This window comes from Alligator mississippiensis, chromosome 2 (genome assembly GCF_030867095.1).
Source record: "Alligator mississippiensis isolate rAllMis1 chromosome 2, rAllMis1, whole genome shotgun sequence".
Classification (NCBI taxonomy): Eukaryota; Metazoa; Chordata; order Crocodylia; family Alligatoridae; genus Alligator; species Alligator mississippiensis.
Genome location: NC_081825.1, coordinates 101,290,990 through 101,308,025, shown reverse-complemented (window position 1 = coordinate 101,308,025; position 17,036 = coordinate 101,290,990). Strand labels below are relative to the sequence as shown.

General features: G+C 42.3%; 1 protein-coding gene across 4 annotated transcripts in view; it reads right to left on the bottom strand.

The window, feature by feature from the left end:
• OTUD4 (OTU deubiquitinase 4) overlaps positions 1-17,036 on the bottom strand; it is a 62,390-nt gene that overhangs the window by 37,331 nt on the left and 8,023 nt on the right. For all 4 annotated transcript variants that reach the window (XM_059722010.1, XM_019495543.2, XM_014608568.3 and 1 more), the window contains 3 exons: positions 14,505-14,555; positions 9,104-9,150; positions 257-329 (listed from right to left, as the gene is read on the bottom strand). In XM_059722010.1, coding sequence (XP_059577993.1) covers positions 257-329; positions 9,104-9,150; positions 14,505-14,555 — 171 coding nt within the window. The remainder of the gene's footprint in view (positions 1-256; positions 330-9,103; positions 9,151-14,504; positions 14,556-17,036) is intronic.

The window sequence follows — 17,036 nt, the reverse complement described above, 5'->3', positions numbered from 1 at the left end:
AGTGTAAGCAAATATTGATATTGGCTCATTCTAATATTCAGAATTAATGCTCTATGAATAGTCCAAACCCAGACCCTGTTAATTCTGTTGCTGTTATTTGCATTTTCATTACAAGGTATAGGCAGTTGAAACATCCCTAAATTTTAATAAGCCCAAAGCTATTGAAAATATATATTCCTGGATGTACTCAGTGTACTGAGTAATAAGACTTTAGCTGACACACTTTCTTACATTTTTTTCAAAAAAATATTTTTACCTTGTCAGGAAAGCCATTTTCAGTTACACATGAAGGGGCAGCATTTGGTTCCTGATAGATTATGATATCCTTTCTATTAAAAAAAAACATTTTTTTTTTAATCAAGAATTAAAGTTATAAAAGTCCCAATAAGAACAAAAAATATTAAAATGTGAATTCAAGGGGCATACAAGAATATTGAATTACATTTTTTTTGGAAGTAGATGCTTTGAAAATCTTGACATGCCTCATGGAAGTAACATCTCTGGTGTCTCACATGCCCATTTTCCTTAACAGGCCAAGCTTTTCTAGTTGGACTACCATTCCAAAAATGTGCCATGTTCTCCCTTCTTGAAAAGGGGAGTCTCTGCAACATAGAAGTCTTGGCTATGATACTCGAGATAGAAGAAATTAGCCCTGCTGGAAAGCTCCGGCCATACAGGAAAAAGGGTATGCGAGCAAACTGAACATCTTCCATCAGGCACCACAGCAGCATTCCCAAGAATAAAATATTTAGTGTGCAGAAAAAAAATTTTCAGCTTGGACATAAAATAAATCAAAGCACTGTTATTGAAAACATACACTAATCACAAAAAGGACTGTTCAAATAAACATACATCTACCAAAATATATTCAAAAGAAACTTGTGACCAGTCCTAATGGTAAGCAAAGCCTTGCAAATTAGGACAATTTTATGTTTTTGAATATTGCTGACACATAATTCCATAACAGGCAGCGACACAACCTCTGAACAGAAAACAAAAATTAAGCTTGCAAGCATTATGTTTTAAAACTTGGTGTAATAAGCCCCAAATATAAATATTTTCTACACTAGGGGCCACCAAGATAGGCCACAGATCTGTATCATCCATTCTGCAGTGTACTACAGACTGCAGTATTTAGCAGGACAGTGAGTGGAAACAACAATAACTGCTGTGTCACCTGGAGCTACAAAAGTTAAACACTGCCACCGTTCATCCTGCCACATTTCTAGACCCGTTGGGAGCTGCATTGGCTGGGTCTGGAGCATAGGGTTGTGTCATCTGGCCCTAAGTGCTGAAAGTCTGGTAGTGGGAGGAGCAGTGGCTGCCAGAAGTCTAGGAGCCACAGGGCAAGAAGATAGCTCCTTGCTCCAGATCCAGCCCATGGAGCCTGGTGAGCTGGGCACCACTGTTCTGCACTACTATTTTTACCTTCCACTTCTCACTTTCATCCCCATTTCCACATCCTTCATTTCTTATTACCTGTTTCCCACCTCCTACCCTTTCTCCTTTTTAGAAAAAACTGCCATGAGCAGGAAGCTCACATTTACTACTATAATCAGAGGAAACACAGAGCTGGAAGTGACTTCAGGAGGTCATCCAGTCCAACCCCATGCTCAAAGCAGGACCATCCATGTTTGTCTAATCAGCCCTTAAAAGTTTCCAAGGATGGAGACTAAACACACAAAACTCTCAAGTAGCCTTGTCCAATGATTAACCAACCTCACAGTCAGACAGTTCTTCCTAATACCCAACCAAAATTTTCCCTGCTGCCATTTAAGACCACTGCGCTAAATCCTGTCCCTTGCAGCCACAGAGAATAATCTTCATCCTCTTTATAATAATCTTCAGGTATTTGAACACTATTATCAAATCCCCCTCAACTTTCTCTTGTCTGAGCTAAATAACCCTAGTGCTTTCAACCTTTCCTTGTAACAAAGGCATCTAATCATTTTGGCTGCTCTCTGCTTTCAAATCTATTTTTCTTTCTAATCTGTCCACATTTTTACTAAAATATGAGGCCAAAACTGGACACAGTACTTCACATGAGGCTTCACCAGTGCTGAATAGAGTGGAAGGATCACTTCTTTTGACTTGCAAGTGACACTCCTGTTAATACAACCAAGGATGCTGTTAGCTTTTTCCACAGCATGAGCACACTGCTGCTGCATATTCAGTTTATGATCCACTGTTACCCCTCAGGGTCCTGTTCTGCAGCGCTGTAGCCTAGCCAGTCATTCTTCAGCCTTGATTTATGCACACAATTGTTCTGTCAAATTGGACTTGGATTTGCTAAGTAGGCACATAAACCCATCCTACAAACTGTAAATGAGGATATTAAACCAGTGGCGCTCAAGCTTTTGGCGCTGCAGGACAGATTAATGGCTTGAGGCCAGACCACAAACTGGATCAAGCCCTGTGCACCCAGATCAGGCCTCAATTTGCCACTTCCCAGGATTGTTTGCCCAAATAGGGCCCCAAGCACCCTCAGGCCAGGATTAGGCCCCACACCAGCTCCAAGCACCAGGATTGGGACCTGGCACTGAACACTGGTTGCCATCCTGTCCTCTAGGCTGGGATCAGGCTCCACGCAAATCCATCCCAACCCTATATGTCAGGATCAGACCCTGGGGAGTAACATCATCCCTGCCCGGCCCCACATGCCAGGATTGGATTCTGGGGCTCCACAAACTGGGATCAGGTCCTGGGGCCCAGTGCCACTCCCTCCTAGCCCTAAGTGCTGGAATTGGGCCCTGAGCACCCAGTCTAACACAGAGGGCCCAGGGCTCCCCACAAGGTCAGAAACTGGCAGCAGAGAGATTGTACCACTCCCCTGCTGCCAAATTTTCAGCCTCCATAGGGAAGCCTACAGGCCCGATAACATGGTGCTGGGGGCTGGATCTGGCCTGCAAGCCAGGGGGTTGAGCAAGCCAGGGGTACTCTATTAAACAGTACCAGACTTCTAGGGAATCCCACTGAATGCCTCATCCAAACCGGGTATTATGCCATTATGCCACTGATTACTATTCATTAAGCACTATCCCAAGTGTTTCCCTTAATGGAACAGCAATTTTTACAAAATTTACCCTCCTACCTAAAGAAAGAGCTACTGTACATATGCACAACCAAGACAGGAATAATTTCAAATGACAAATTATTCTTCCTCTTGACAAGATGGAACAATAAGTAGGAAGCTGTAGAAAGAACACTGGAAGCCTGTATTGAAATCCTCATCCACTGAAGCATCGCCGAACATTAAGTGGCATGCATCTCATATTTAATACTCAGATGGAAGGGATTGTTATGCAATCTTCATCTTGTTTTTAACAATACCACAATAAATACAAATAATGTCAAAAGACATCAATGTATCATGTTGTTGTCACCTTTCAGAGGGATAGTTATCCCATCCTAATACTCATGAGCAAAGGATTCTTATTGCTGTGTTTTGGCATTAAAATCATAGGCAGTGCACAGAAATCTCTCTCTGTCCATCCCCTGCCAAGAAGCAAGATTTTCAAAGTGCCAAAGAACCAGAGAAAACAAACATAATTAAATGAGCACCAATGAAATCTGAGAGAGAGTCCAGAATCCAGTATATATTCCTAGTGAGGCAATACTGGCCTAGCACCCTAAAATGAATTAGCGTTTCACACGCTGTGCTAGTGGAAAGTCAATCCAGGGTCTCTGCTTCTAAAAAAATTCACTGTTATTTGTCATAATTACTAGAGAAAGATCACTACGACAGAAGTCTTGAAGTAGGAATCAGGGAACTCTAGCACTGCTCCTAGACTTGACACTTATTTCCAGAATGACTTTGGGCAAATCAGTTAGTGCCTAATACTGCCTGAATACATGTAGGTTCTGTTATAATTGCAAGTATCAACATCTCAAACCTGCCACCTGTAAAATGATAATGATTCTTCCACACTTAAATGCATTTTAAAATAATAACAGAGAGAGGTCTCAATTTAGTTTCTTTTCTGGTCAGATGGCAAATACAAAAAAGTAACAGTATCAATTCCTGTTTGCTGTATGAATAGCAAACATTAATAATAACACAGGATCATAGAGAAGTAGGACTGGAAGAGACCTCAAGGGATCAGCTAGTCCAGCTCCCTGCCAAAGGCAGGATCATCCCTATACAAACCATCCCATAAGAGTCCACTGTCTAATTCAGGGGTGAGCATGCATACCAGAACATGACACGTGAAGCCATTTTACTCAGCACGCCACTGCCAGCCGAGGCTCTAGGCAGGTCCCTGCCACTAGTCATGGAGTTAAAACTGCTTGCAACAGGCAGCGGAAAGACTGCAAGTAGCTGCACTGGAGTCCATGGAGCCCTGGCCCGGCTTGCTGCTAGCAGCAGGTGCACACATACCTCAAGGCAGACAGTAAGAGAAGGGGTCACAGCTGCACTGCCACAACAAGAATCAGCTCTCCCACCATCCACCCCAGCATGCCAACATCTTACAAATCAAGGTTGAGAGCTTTTTGGCGCTGCCCAAAAATGCTTCTGAGCCCCAGTCTAATTCCTTAGCAAAACTACATAGCCAATCCTGAAACAACACAGGACTTAACACCCAGCCTGCCACAGGTAAAGCAGGGGGACCATGGCAGACAATGTCCTACTTCTGTAAAGGTTGTCAATATACACTTAAGAGAGCCATGGTCCCCTGCTAAAAAGGAAGGCAAAAATGCCCACAGTCTGTACAAATATGACTATGGGGTAAAATTCCTTCCCGACCCCAAATATGGCAATCAGCCTGACCCTGAGCAGAGAGACAAGACCCTCTAGCCAGGAATATAAGTCCCAGCAGGAACACTGGCACATCCCAGTCAAAGTCCACAATCTTGGCTGTATGCAACACCTAACACCTCTGAGGAAGGCTCATGTGGCAGAAAGGGAAGGGGGCAAACCAGCAAAGCCCAGAAACCTGGGAAAAACCCAGAGCAAAACATAGCATGGCTATGCCTAGATCATCTCCAACAGTGCCTGTCCAACCTCTTCTTGAACACCTCCAGTGATGGAGAGTCACCACTTCCCCAGGCAATCTGTTCTACTACCTCACTGTTCTAACAGTGAAGAAGTATTTCCAGATATCCAATCTAAACTTACTTTGATACAACTTCAAGTCATTGACTTGTGTCCTCCTCTCTGCAGCAGGAGAGAAAAGGTTCTTTCCCTCTTCTTTATGACCATCCTTCAACTTTTTGAAGACTGCTATCATGTCCCCTCTTGAGCGCCTTTCCTGCAAGCTGACAATGCCTAGCTCCGTCAGCCTCTTCTTGTAGGACCTGCCCTCCATGCCCTTGATGGTCTTTGTCACCTGCCTCTGGGCTCTCTAACTTCTGTGGCTGCTGGAGCTGCTACTCAGGACAGATACCCAATATAATCAATGCCACTACCACTCCCCATGCCCTTTTCTCCTGGCACTGATTTCTGTCACCAGGAACAATTACAAAACCCAATTTTTGTGGCAGGTAAGGTACATGGGAAGGGAGCGAGGAGTGAACAGGGTTAATTCCCTGGGTTCCAGAGCCATGCTGAAGCAGATGCTCTGGCAGCTACAGGGATTAACACTGCCACCGCTCTAGCACCTGCAGGGAGGAGCCCCTTGAGCCAAATACAGCCTACAGAGAAGCTGTACAAGCCAGATGTCCCACCTCTGCAGGCCGTTTGACATCCCTGCTTCAGTAAATTTCAAATTTGTATTAAAATTAAAAGCTCTGCTTTATGGAGTTAAGAAGTGAACACAGTGTCAAATATGAAATAACAAATCTGGAGAATTAACTGGTAAAGTTGACATGCAGCTTATTTGCCTTTTCTTTTCCACATAAGCATGCGTAAGAGAAATTATCCATCTTTATCACTCAGTTCCAAGCTGTTATCAATCTCTCATAATTTTAACTTTTTTATTCCTTTTGAATTATCCTCTGTATGCGATTGTTAAATCTTTGTTCAGTAATACATTTCTTCCTTTCTTAGGATACCATCAGTTCAAACAAACTCTGCAAAATTAAGGAAAACGTATTCATAGGCACATTTTTTTATAAAGAGAGTCTAAAAAAAAAATTCAACTTTTTTTTTTCTCTAGTAGAGTCCTGGATTCAAATATACCCTGCCTTCAAATCAGTCTCTTTATTACATCACTATACTTCCCTTCTAGTTACAAAGGCAGAGAAGCAGCTCCATCTAGGATCATGTGGCTAAACTCAATCCTGATGCAATAAAATTCAACTAGCGACTTAAATGGAGTTGCACCTTCCTACCCCAGCAAATTAGCCAACAAAAACAACGAAACAAGACTGAGACTCAAGGATGCTGTCCCTTAAAGCTTACCACATTCTCACCAACAGTGCAATTACCCTTCCGCATGTTCATACATTTTCATGTTTAAAGTTCGAGACTTTAAACCCAAATTTCCCTTTCCACATTCCTATTGATCAGCTCAACAGTGAAAATAGGGCTGAACAAAACCTGCTAGTCAACTGGTTTATAGTCTAGTATTCACCAGGCATTCAACAGTGACCTCTTAGTTTCTACCCACAACCCCTGTGATTCTGACATTATCTCCCATGCAAGTTCTAACCAAGTGCAGAACTGCTTAGCTTCTAAAATCAGAAGGGATAAGGTGCTTTCAGTCCAGCACAGTCATGTAAAACCGAGTCTCACTGACTGCATAAAGTTTAACAAACCACACAAAGAAATGTGCAACCTTGTGCATCTAGCACTCGCTCAAGTGCTTTGACAGTAATATTTTAGTTATGTAGCTTAGTTTTTCAAGGTCAAATCCAGAACTAAAGCAAAATCTCATCAAGTTGCAAAATCAGAATCTCATTAACTTGCACTAAATAGTGTAAAATATTGAAAGTTACAAACTGACCTACAAACAATAAGAAACGCATGACCACTTAACTTTGTTCATTCATTTGCACAACAGTAAAATACTCATTTTTTGCATACAACACACTCCTGAATAGAAAACGCAAATTGTTTTTGAAAGGCAAAATGAAGAAAAACATTTTCCAAAGTTATGGCTGCTGAGAGCAGAGTCTGAGCCTAATCTTCAAGCGACTCAACCTTCCTTTCTTGTTTAACTAAAAGCCTAGCTTCTACTGAAAACTGGCCTTCATGGGTAGATCTATGATTCTGAAAAGAGCTAAAGACCTATGAAACAGGACCAGGATAGACTAGGAGGAAGCAAAATTGCTGTAAGAAAGGTTAGTTTGATTAGTGGAACATCAATATCATTAAAAAGAAGAGACAATTGTTAACACCTCTGCAGTAAAGAACAAATGAGCCATAAAAATCAATCAATTCCCTTAGGTGCCTGAACAGAAAAATCAGAATGGAATAGGAATCAAATCAGGTTGTTTCTATCCCCAGCCAGGAAGTCACCCCTTCCCTGCTTAATACACACACCACAATTTTTGGGGTCTGATTTCTGGGGAATTGTTGTTTGTTGTATGTGAGAAAACAGGATAACAGTAAAATGCTACTACTGTAACATAGTGTATACCCAACAGAATATAGTGTTCTGGAGGGACAGAGCAGACTTCATGATCATCAGGAGAGTTTGATGACATACCTATGATGGCAAACCCTTTTGAAGGTAGATAAGAGACAGTTTATATAGTTGAAACTAGTTCCCTGCATGGAATAAACTATAGCCACAAAATGAGGGCTTTTACCACATGACTTTGCCATCAAAGTAACTATAGACCAAGTCTTAAGATTTGTCCATACAAAAAGTTACGCTGTTTTAATTACATTAGTATGGTTAAAGTGGCACAACCCTTCCAGTGTGAACAGATGCATACTGTATGTGTGATTTAGGCTGGTACAATCTATTCCCATGCGGGAAGAAGAATAAACTATACTAGTATGAAGCACCTTCATACAAGTACAACTGATCCATGCTTGAGAATGTGGTAAGCATGTTTGTTATTACCCTGAAATAAAATAGTTTTCTGATAGCATACTGTTAGGTTAACAATAATTTAGATTATTAAGAAGTATTAGCTTTGCAGCTGAATACTAGGCATGACCTGTGGCCTAGCAATGCCGCTGACCACAAGACAGAATGATAGCTAAGCCTTTGCTTATGTTAAGTAATCATTTTAACTGTGTTAACCATTTTCTGAGTAAAATGCAGCAAGTGAATCTGTGTCTATGTGCTGTAAACCAGATACAGCAAGGAACAAGATAAGACAAAGAAGCCATTGTTCTAAGTACAGTGATCGTGTCCTTAAGAAGTATCTACTACTGTGCAAGTTTTTGCTAACCTATCATAATGTTACTGTTACTTAACTTTTAGCTTTTAGAAAGTGCTAGTTCAGCTTAATAGAAATATGCTGTTATGAAGATTTGTAAAGTACTGCCCAAGTATTGCTTTTTGTTAACCCTGTAGTCTTGCCTTATTGTAAAAAGTATAAAAGAACGCCCCACCCTTTAGGGGGGGCCATTTTGCCTTTTTGCTGGCTTAATGGTCATTGCTCGAGCAAATAAACTGCAGTTAATTCTTTACCCATGTTGCCTGGTTTCTATGCAGCTAGACAATGAACTCCAGGGAGTTTTCTCCCACCACAAGAAGGACAAGCCAGACTTAATATTTCAGGTTGAAAGGAAGAAAAAAAAAGAGGGAACTATAAAAACTGCATATAGATCAAGTGTTCGTAGCATGAGTCTTTGTGATGGAGATTTACTAGCATAGCTCTGCCAAACAAAGAACAAAAAGGCACTTTTATGCCAATCATGAAATTAAAATTAGCAAATTACAAACTAGATGGTTCTACTTGAACACACTACTAATTTCATTTGTAAAGGTAAGTTTGTGACATTATTCAAAGCCTACATTTTATTATGTTTACAAGCATATCTGCTCTGCTTTTTAACACAGTCTTTTCAAATGTAAATTTCAGTATGAAGATGCCAGTATTTAGAGAATGATAATACATTTCAGGTAATGTCTAATTGTTAACTATATCTTTAAAATTGTAAACAGCTAAACAAAACAGCTAAATTAATTTAAGCAGGTTATGGTAAAAAGAAAAAACAAAAAAAAACCTAAGACTTATTAAGTAGTATTAAGAGTTTTCTTACTTGTACATAAGAGATAGGGCACTTATTTCCACTTGTCCAACCCACTCCTGTAGTGAAAAATAAAAATAAATCAAAACTCATTCAAAATTTTTTTTTCACATTTGGGTAAATAGAAAAAAAAATCACTATTATGGAGATAGCACATAACACACAACCTAGATTTCAGTCAAAAGATTTATTACTTGTGCATTCAAACCCCTTCTGAACACAGAATAGTGTATTTTAGAATAGAATTGAGGATGAAAACAGCTCTCCGCTACTGCTCTGTATATTACTGCAATTAAAAAATATAAATGAGACATCATTCAAAAGCAGTACTACTACGAAGAATGAAATCTGGTGCTGACATGCATTTGAGAGAAAACTTTAAAAGCAAAACATCAATTTGGTTAACCCGCAGGTAAAATTTTCAAGAAGTGATTTAAGCGCCCAAGTTTGTTTTTAAAAAATGTTATCATTTTTAAAGCTGACTTTATCTGCTGGTGTTAAAAGACTGTCATGGCCAGGGAATTTCCCTTTTGGCCTATTTCTTAGACAAGAGTTCTTGCAACCTAAAATAAACCATTTTATTCCAGGGCAAACTGCAACAATTCAGATATCCATGACCATTGTCCCAGGATAAATGCTATAAGTAGTACAGGCAGTCCTCGGACTTACAACACAATTGGTTCCTGAAAACCGCGTCTTAAGTCAAAATGTAACTTGGAACCAATTTCCCCATAGGAAACAATGTTATAAATGGGGGTTTGGTTCCTGAACCAAAGCCCGACACACTATTTTCACCAAAAATAACCCAGAATTTTGTACAGTACTCAGTTATATAAAATAAATAAATGTAGCTATATTACTTGTCTGTATGTAGTTATATTGTAAATAGCAAGCATATGCATTTGGAAGGACTTCTTTGAGGTAACTTTGCTGAACTTTTTGAAGGGCTCTTGGCTGGAGACTTCTTAGGAGTCTTGGCTGCAGGTTTCCCTGAAGTCTTGTCTGATTTCTTAAAGAAAGTGTCCAAGGAAGTTTGGACAGATGTTCTCTTCTTTTGTTTGTCTATTTCTCTGTAGCAGCTGTACATTCACTGATGCACTGCATTCAATGTTTGGATCACATTCCTCAAAATAAGTACATGACAACTTCCAAATGTTGAAATGCCTCAGCCAACTCTTTTGTTGTCAAGACTTTATGAGCAAGAATCTCTTCAACAATAGGTGCATCTTCTTCCTCTGCCACTTTTTGCTGTTCCAATTCAATGAGGTCCTCATTGGTTAATTCTGCAGAATGTGATGCCAGCAACCCATCAACATCTTGTGGTGCAACGTCTAAATTGAATTCTTTGCTCATTTCAATAACATTTTTGGTCACCTTTTTAACGGTGTCTGTAAAGCCTTGGAAGTCAGATACAAACTTAGGACACAATTTTCTCCAAACACCATTCAAATTTGATTGTTTGACTTCATTCTGTGCCTCACCAATGTTATTAACTGTATGGTAAACGTTGATTTCCTTCCAGAATTCCTTCAGAGTTGGTCCACCTTCCTTCTCAATTGCCCTGATGGCCTGGGCAAATGTGTGCCTAAGATAGCAGGCCCTGAAGGATTCAATTACCCCCTTGTCCAGGGGTTGCAACAATGAGGTGGTGCTGGGGGGCAGAAACGCAACTTTGACGCAGTACTGCCTGCTTCACCCTCCCCTTCCACTGGCAGACCTGTCTCCAGTGTCCAGCGTCATAAAGTTGAAACTCGAGTCAGAACTTCAAAACCGGGGTGTCAATTTACAAGTGTTGTAACTGCGGTTCGTCATAACTCGAACCGTCCTAAGTCAAGGTTTGCCTGTATTAATAGTTTATCCCAGCACATTGCAAAGTGTGTCTGAACAGTTATCCCAAGACTGCATCACCAAATCAATGGCAGCAAAGCAGCAGTGCATTTAGCTACTCAAAAAAACCCTAATAAGAGTTGCACACATCAATCCCAGGATATTCCTGTTCCAGGACAAACACAGGCACAACCTGTCTAGAGACAAGTGCGACATCTGTTCCTAGCCTAACATTACTTTCTCCCTCAACATCCCCACAAGAAACTCATCTTGAATTCAAAACATATACGTTAATAGCTTCTTTTTTTTTTTTTTTTAATCTACTCTGGATTATTCCCCTCAGAGCTGGAACAGGTTGTCCTAGCAAGAGTTTCCCTTTAAAGAAAAAATGTTAGATGAAACTTGTATTCAAACCTATACTTAAAATCACCTGTTATTGAATTTAGTTATCGGAATAAACATCCTGGAAGTAAAGTCTTCTATTTAATTACATACTAAGTACCACAAAAATTCTTGGTACTGCCTGAAGAAGTGCCTCAGCACTTAACTAAAGAGACCATTTCTGTAGCAGAAAATGTAGTTCTGAATTCCGTGGTTCATGTGCCAAGACTGCCAATAAGAAAAAACAATTGTGTTTGTTTTGTTGGTGTTATTATTGAAGAGCACAAATGCCCAACAATGTCAGTGAGACTACACCTTTAGCTGTCAAACACTGAAGAACAGAGGTCAAAAGCAACAAGAGTCATAATCAGAATACTAACAGAAGTGAAAGCTGCTGTATTCACTGCTATTCAAATATACTGTCCAACAGCCCTCTGACATGATGCAACTAAACTATTTGGGTTAACTTTTTAGCTTTAAGGTTTTGGTTTAGGTTCATCCATCTCCTCCAGTAAAAACTAAAATTAATTTAGATTTGAATCCAAGATGGTGTTTTAACAGTTTCAGATGATAGACAAAAGAGGAGTTAATATTAAAATATGCATACTGCAATGCTGTCAGATGCCTTGTTTGGCCATTTCATTTTGGGTTTTTTTAATAAAGGACATTCCAATTTTGACACGTTAGAAACAGAAATCCCAGTTCTGTCCATCCAAGATGACTTCATGGATTGTTGCTCTTTTAGGTTTCCAGCAATCACATCTGCTACAAAAGTGAAAGGTAATTAATTTAAACAGGAACTGACTGATTGTTTTTTAAACACCTATTTACTTTGGTTTTTGCTTTAAATGGAGTTTTCAAGGAATAAGTATTCCTGGGTGACTATTCTTCAACAAGGCAGCTTGATCTAAAGTAAGCCTGTTTGCACTTGTTGTTATTTAGAAAGAACTAGTCCTTAATAATTCACACTGGCAAGCTCCAACACACTAGGAAAAAAAACCAAACAAACATTCACAATAATTTATCACACTGTCCCTTCAGTTAAGGCCAGATGCCATAGGATTTTTTGCAAGGGCACAGCTGTTGAAGTTTCACCATGTGTGCTCTCTCGCATGCATCACAACTGGAAAAAACCCTGGATTCAGCCGAATTTGAAACTCAAACTAAAACTGTTCTCAATAGTGCAACTATCTACAACCAGGGGTTGTCAACCAAGGGTATGCGTACCCCTGGGAGTATTGGAAGGCCCCAAGGGGTATGCAGCAGTGGCATGGAGAAGTAGTGGCACTTCCAGTTTTGCCACCGGCATTTCTGGTTTTGCCACTGTGTGCGGGGGACCCCCCGCCTACACCCCTGCTCGATCAGCCGCCAAGGGACCCCCTCCCCCCAGCTCGGCTGCCCGGGGACCCCCCAACTCGTTGACCAGCCACCAGGAATACACCAACCAAAAAAGGTTGAAAACCCCTTGTCTACACTAAGGATTTGCAGTGGCACAACTACAATTGGCATGGTTACATTTGTGCGAACAAGCCTAAGTCATGAGAACAAAAAGAAATTCTACAGCAAAACCAGAGAATATCAATCAACAGTCTTGATTCTTCTTAGATTAAAGACACACATTTAAAATACATACATGCATGCACACACTTTGTACACAACAAATAAATAATAAAACTTGCCTATGACAGGATGTTTTGCCAATACTGTAACTGCACCAGTACAAATCTCTACTGTAAGCATATTACATTCTTAAAAGCAATGATTTATGTTACTGCAGTAACAATCTAATTTAATCAAAATAATTCACCTAGGGAGAAAAAACAGAACAGGTTTCTCACCACTGCAGAGAACCTGGCATAGGAATCTGCAGGTTCTTTTAGTTTTACCTGCAATTTAAAAAACCCAGGATTGATAAGGATATAACATATGTCTGTACATCACAAAGCAAAGCCAAGTTGAGACAAGCTGTGCCCACTGGCCCCAAAACCAGAAATAGTGCAGCTATGCTAGCATGGCCCTGTTCAGTGGGCCAATAAATGCCACACTAACTATAGCTGCACTACATCTGAGTTTTGTTCACTGAGCAAATGTGGTAGCTCAACACAGCACTGAGAACTGATATGTGGACATATTCAGAAATAAGAGTTACACACCCATTTTTTCCCTTTGCTATTTATTTTTAGCAACCAAAACAAAGGCTCATTTGGGTAGCCACGTCTCTGTCATTGGCTGACATGGTGGAGGCAACGGGTGTATGTAACATTCTCTTTTAAAAGATCCTTATTAAATCCAATGTGTTACTACTATGTAGACCCTTTTTGTTTTCAACCTTATAAAAACATTTTGGGTCCAATTCATCAAAAATAAAACCTTCAGACTTATTTTTCTTAATCTTTTCTTCTCACTATTTAGGCTTTTATTTACTGTTTGAAACTCCTTTAAAGAATACTGACAAGTTTAATCTTTTGGCACTTTCACAAAAAAGCAACATGTGCCAATACTGCAAAAGAATGTTTAAATGAAAGAAAAGACAGAAAAGAGGAGAAAACCAAAATGAAGGTTGTCCTGTTAGAATAACATACTTACAATATTGCTGTTTTATACATTAAGTTAATACTCCCTGGAACAGCAGTATTTCCCATTCCATAGCTGTCACATACCAAATGATAAAACCATCTGGATAACAAAAGCCTAACCAAAAGCAATACAGCACCTGTACCAACTGTGATATCACTGCTGAATATGAAGAAGTAGTGACAGAGACAAATCACAGAAAACAAAAGGAAACACAGCTAGAAACTGGCAGGTATAATCACATTCTAATAATCTTGAAACAACTTGGGAAGCCATGGCCCCCTAATTTCTCTTCCATCCAATAAGGTCATGCACACCACAAGCACCACACTAGTACACACCAGTATGCATAATACTGGCACAGTACACACAAGTATACATCTATCCAGGTGTCATTTTACACGCTTTAAAAATTGTCATTTTTCATTATCAGATCATCTTTTTAAAAAATCAATTAGATATAGTGCATAAAAGCACAGAACTGTATACCATGTCTGTGTGTGTAGGCACATATAGTCTATATGAAAACATATAATGCACTGAGATTTCAAGCTTATTTAAAATATGCAGTTGGCTTTCACCAAGCTGTCTGGCATTTTTCCTTATAAAAAGTGAAAAAAGTAATACGTACCTGTGGATTTTCCAAACATTTTAAATAGTCTTCAAATGACCCCTCTATGAACTGTAGGGAAAAAGAAAACACATTTTTTTTTTCCTTACTTGTATTAGTTTTACAGCTAGAAGTCTATGACCACAGCTTCACACTGCTAAGGCCTGTACAAGTATTACAAGATGGGCCCTGCCTGAAGAGCATACAATCTAAGTGACAGCAGCAAGATGGACATATGGGAGAGTAAGGAAATAAATGAAACACTACTGGTCCGTAAGGTAAGCAATGGTCTCAGCTCACCAGCAGCCATTTTTTATTCTTGGAGGCACCACGGCAACAGGTCCTAAAAAAGTGCTGAGGGAAGTATAAAAAAAGCAGCCTTGCAAATGTTGTCAGGTAGCTTTTTCCAACTGTGTACAGCACCATGAGGAAGCACGAGTGGGCATGGAAATAGGTTTTTCAGTAACAAAAGAAGAAGAGATAAGAGTGAGGCTAGGCCAGGAGCAGGCAAAAATACAGCCCACGGGCTGCATCCAGCTTGCTGGGCAATTTATTCAAGCACACGGATGGGCATCCAACAATTAATTGTATCCAGCACAGCCCATAGCTGCCCCTACTGGGCACTGCATAGGACCGAGCCCTGCCCACTCCTGCCAGGGCAGCGCACTGCGCTCCCACCCTTGCCCACAGGAGGGCCCCACTCCTGGTATGTGCGCACAGTTTCTGAGTAGATCTGCTGCTGCAGCCGCCCAGGGAACTGCTAGGCTCCCCCAGCCTCCAGTGGTCCTTCCTCCTGTCCCTGCTGCAGTACTCTGGCCAGCAGGTAGGGAAGCAGCAGTGGCCAAGAGGAAAACTGCAGTTGGGTGGGAGCCTGAAGCCCAGAGCCCAGAGCCAGGGCCAGCGTGAGCAAGGGGACAGCCTGGCTCCATTGCGTGGGGCTCCTCACACACAGTTCCCAGGACTTTGTCAGAGCCATGTGCCACTGGGGGGAGCCCCAAACAGTAGAGCCAGGCCAGCTTCACTCCCTGCAGCTATGTGCAGCAAGACTTGGCCAGGATTGGTGGGGAGCCCCACATAATGGAGCCAGGCCAGCTTGGCCCTGCTCCCTGCCAAATTCCAGGAGCTGCGCATGGCGGCAGCAAGTAGGGTCAAGCCACCAGCTTCACTGTGCAGAGGTTCCCCCAGCGGAGTCCACCCAAGTCCTGGGAGCTGAACATGAGCCGTGGGGAGCCCCACACAATGGAGCCGGTGGCCTGGTCCCACTCCCTACCACTATGTGCAGCTCCTGGGACTCAGCCGAAGCCATGTGCTGCCAGAGGGCTCCACCTGCCATGGGTCATGTGCACCCCAAGGACCCACCACCTACAGCTGCTGCTGCCGCCACCAGTGGCAGGGGCTGTGGGTCATGGGGGCCCCCCGCCATAGCCATCATACCCCCACACACACACACCCAAGTCACACGCCACACACAATACACAAGAGTAAGACTTTGTTTTGAGCTATTATGCAATCACCTCTATATACACTACACAAACATACATAAATCGAGACAAAAATATTTTTCAAAATGGAAATATGCTATAGTAGATGTTTGATTTTTAGCACACGATTTGTTTGTTTCCCAATTCCAAGATGGCAACCTCCCTTCCTCCCAAAAGGAGGCTGGCAGTTCCCTGCTACAGCTGCTCAGAGCCTGAGCAGAGCTGCCTGTGCCTGTTCTCCATAGCCACTGCTGCCCCACGGGGCGGTGGTGATGCAACACAGGTAGGACAGTCCTGCACGGGCTGCAAGCGGCTGCAGCAGAAAGCACTGGCCATGGGGAGGAAGCAGGGCATGCTTTTCTCCTGCATTGAACAGGAGTTTGTTCCCCGCCACCGCTGCTCAGCCCAGATGAACAAGCATGGGGCGCAAGGGGTCAGGCCTGTGCGCTCGTCCCCACCTGTACCGTATCAGTGTCCCAGAGCCAGTGCCGGAGGGGCCCAGAGCAGGGCAGCAGGAGCACAGGGTCCCAGCCAGCTGAGGCTCTATGGAGCCAGGTCACCTCCCCCCTCTCCCTGCTGGGACAACTCAGCCCAGCTCCATAGACCCCTGCCAGCCCACATCCCACACTCCTGCAGCCCCACTCTGGGCCCTGCCAGCACTGGCTCCAGCACACTGACACAGGCCCCAGGCTCCTGCATGCCCACTCACTTCCACTCCCCCCAACCCCCACTGCCAGTTTCCCCACTTTCCTGCCCACCCACAGGCCAGCCACTCTTAACTACATGGTTCCCAGCTGCATGGCCAGACCATGAGGCTCAGCAGGACTCTGCTGGGCCCCAAGGACTAGGGTGATCCCTATGGTCCTCCCCTGCCTCCTCCTCCCCTCCCCCCCACACTTTAACTGAATTTCCCGCTCTAGCACAGGGAGGCACAAATAGCCCTGCAGTCCCAGGCCAAAAGCCCCTGCTAGGCAGAGGCCCCTGCTAGGAGAGGTGGGCAGGGCAGGGCCGGGTAGACCCTGCTGTTGCAGGAGCCCACCGTGGCTTCCCCTGGGCTCCTCATCTTTGACAG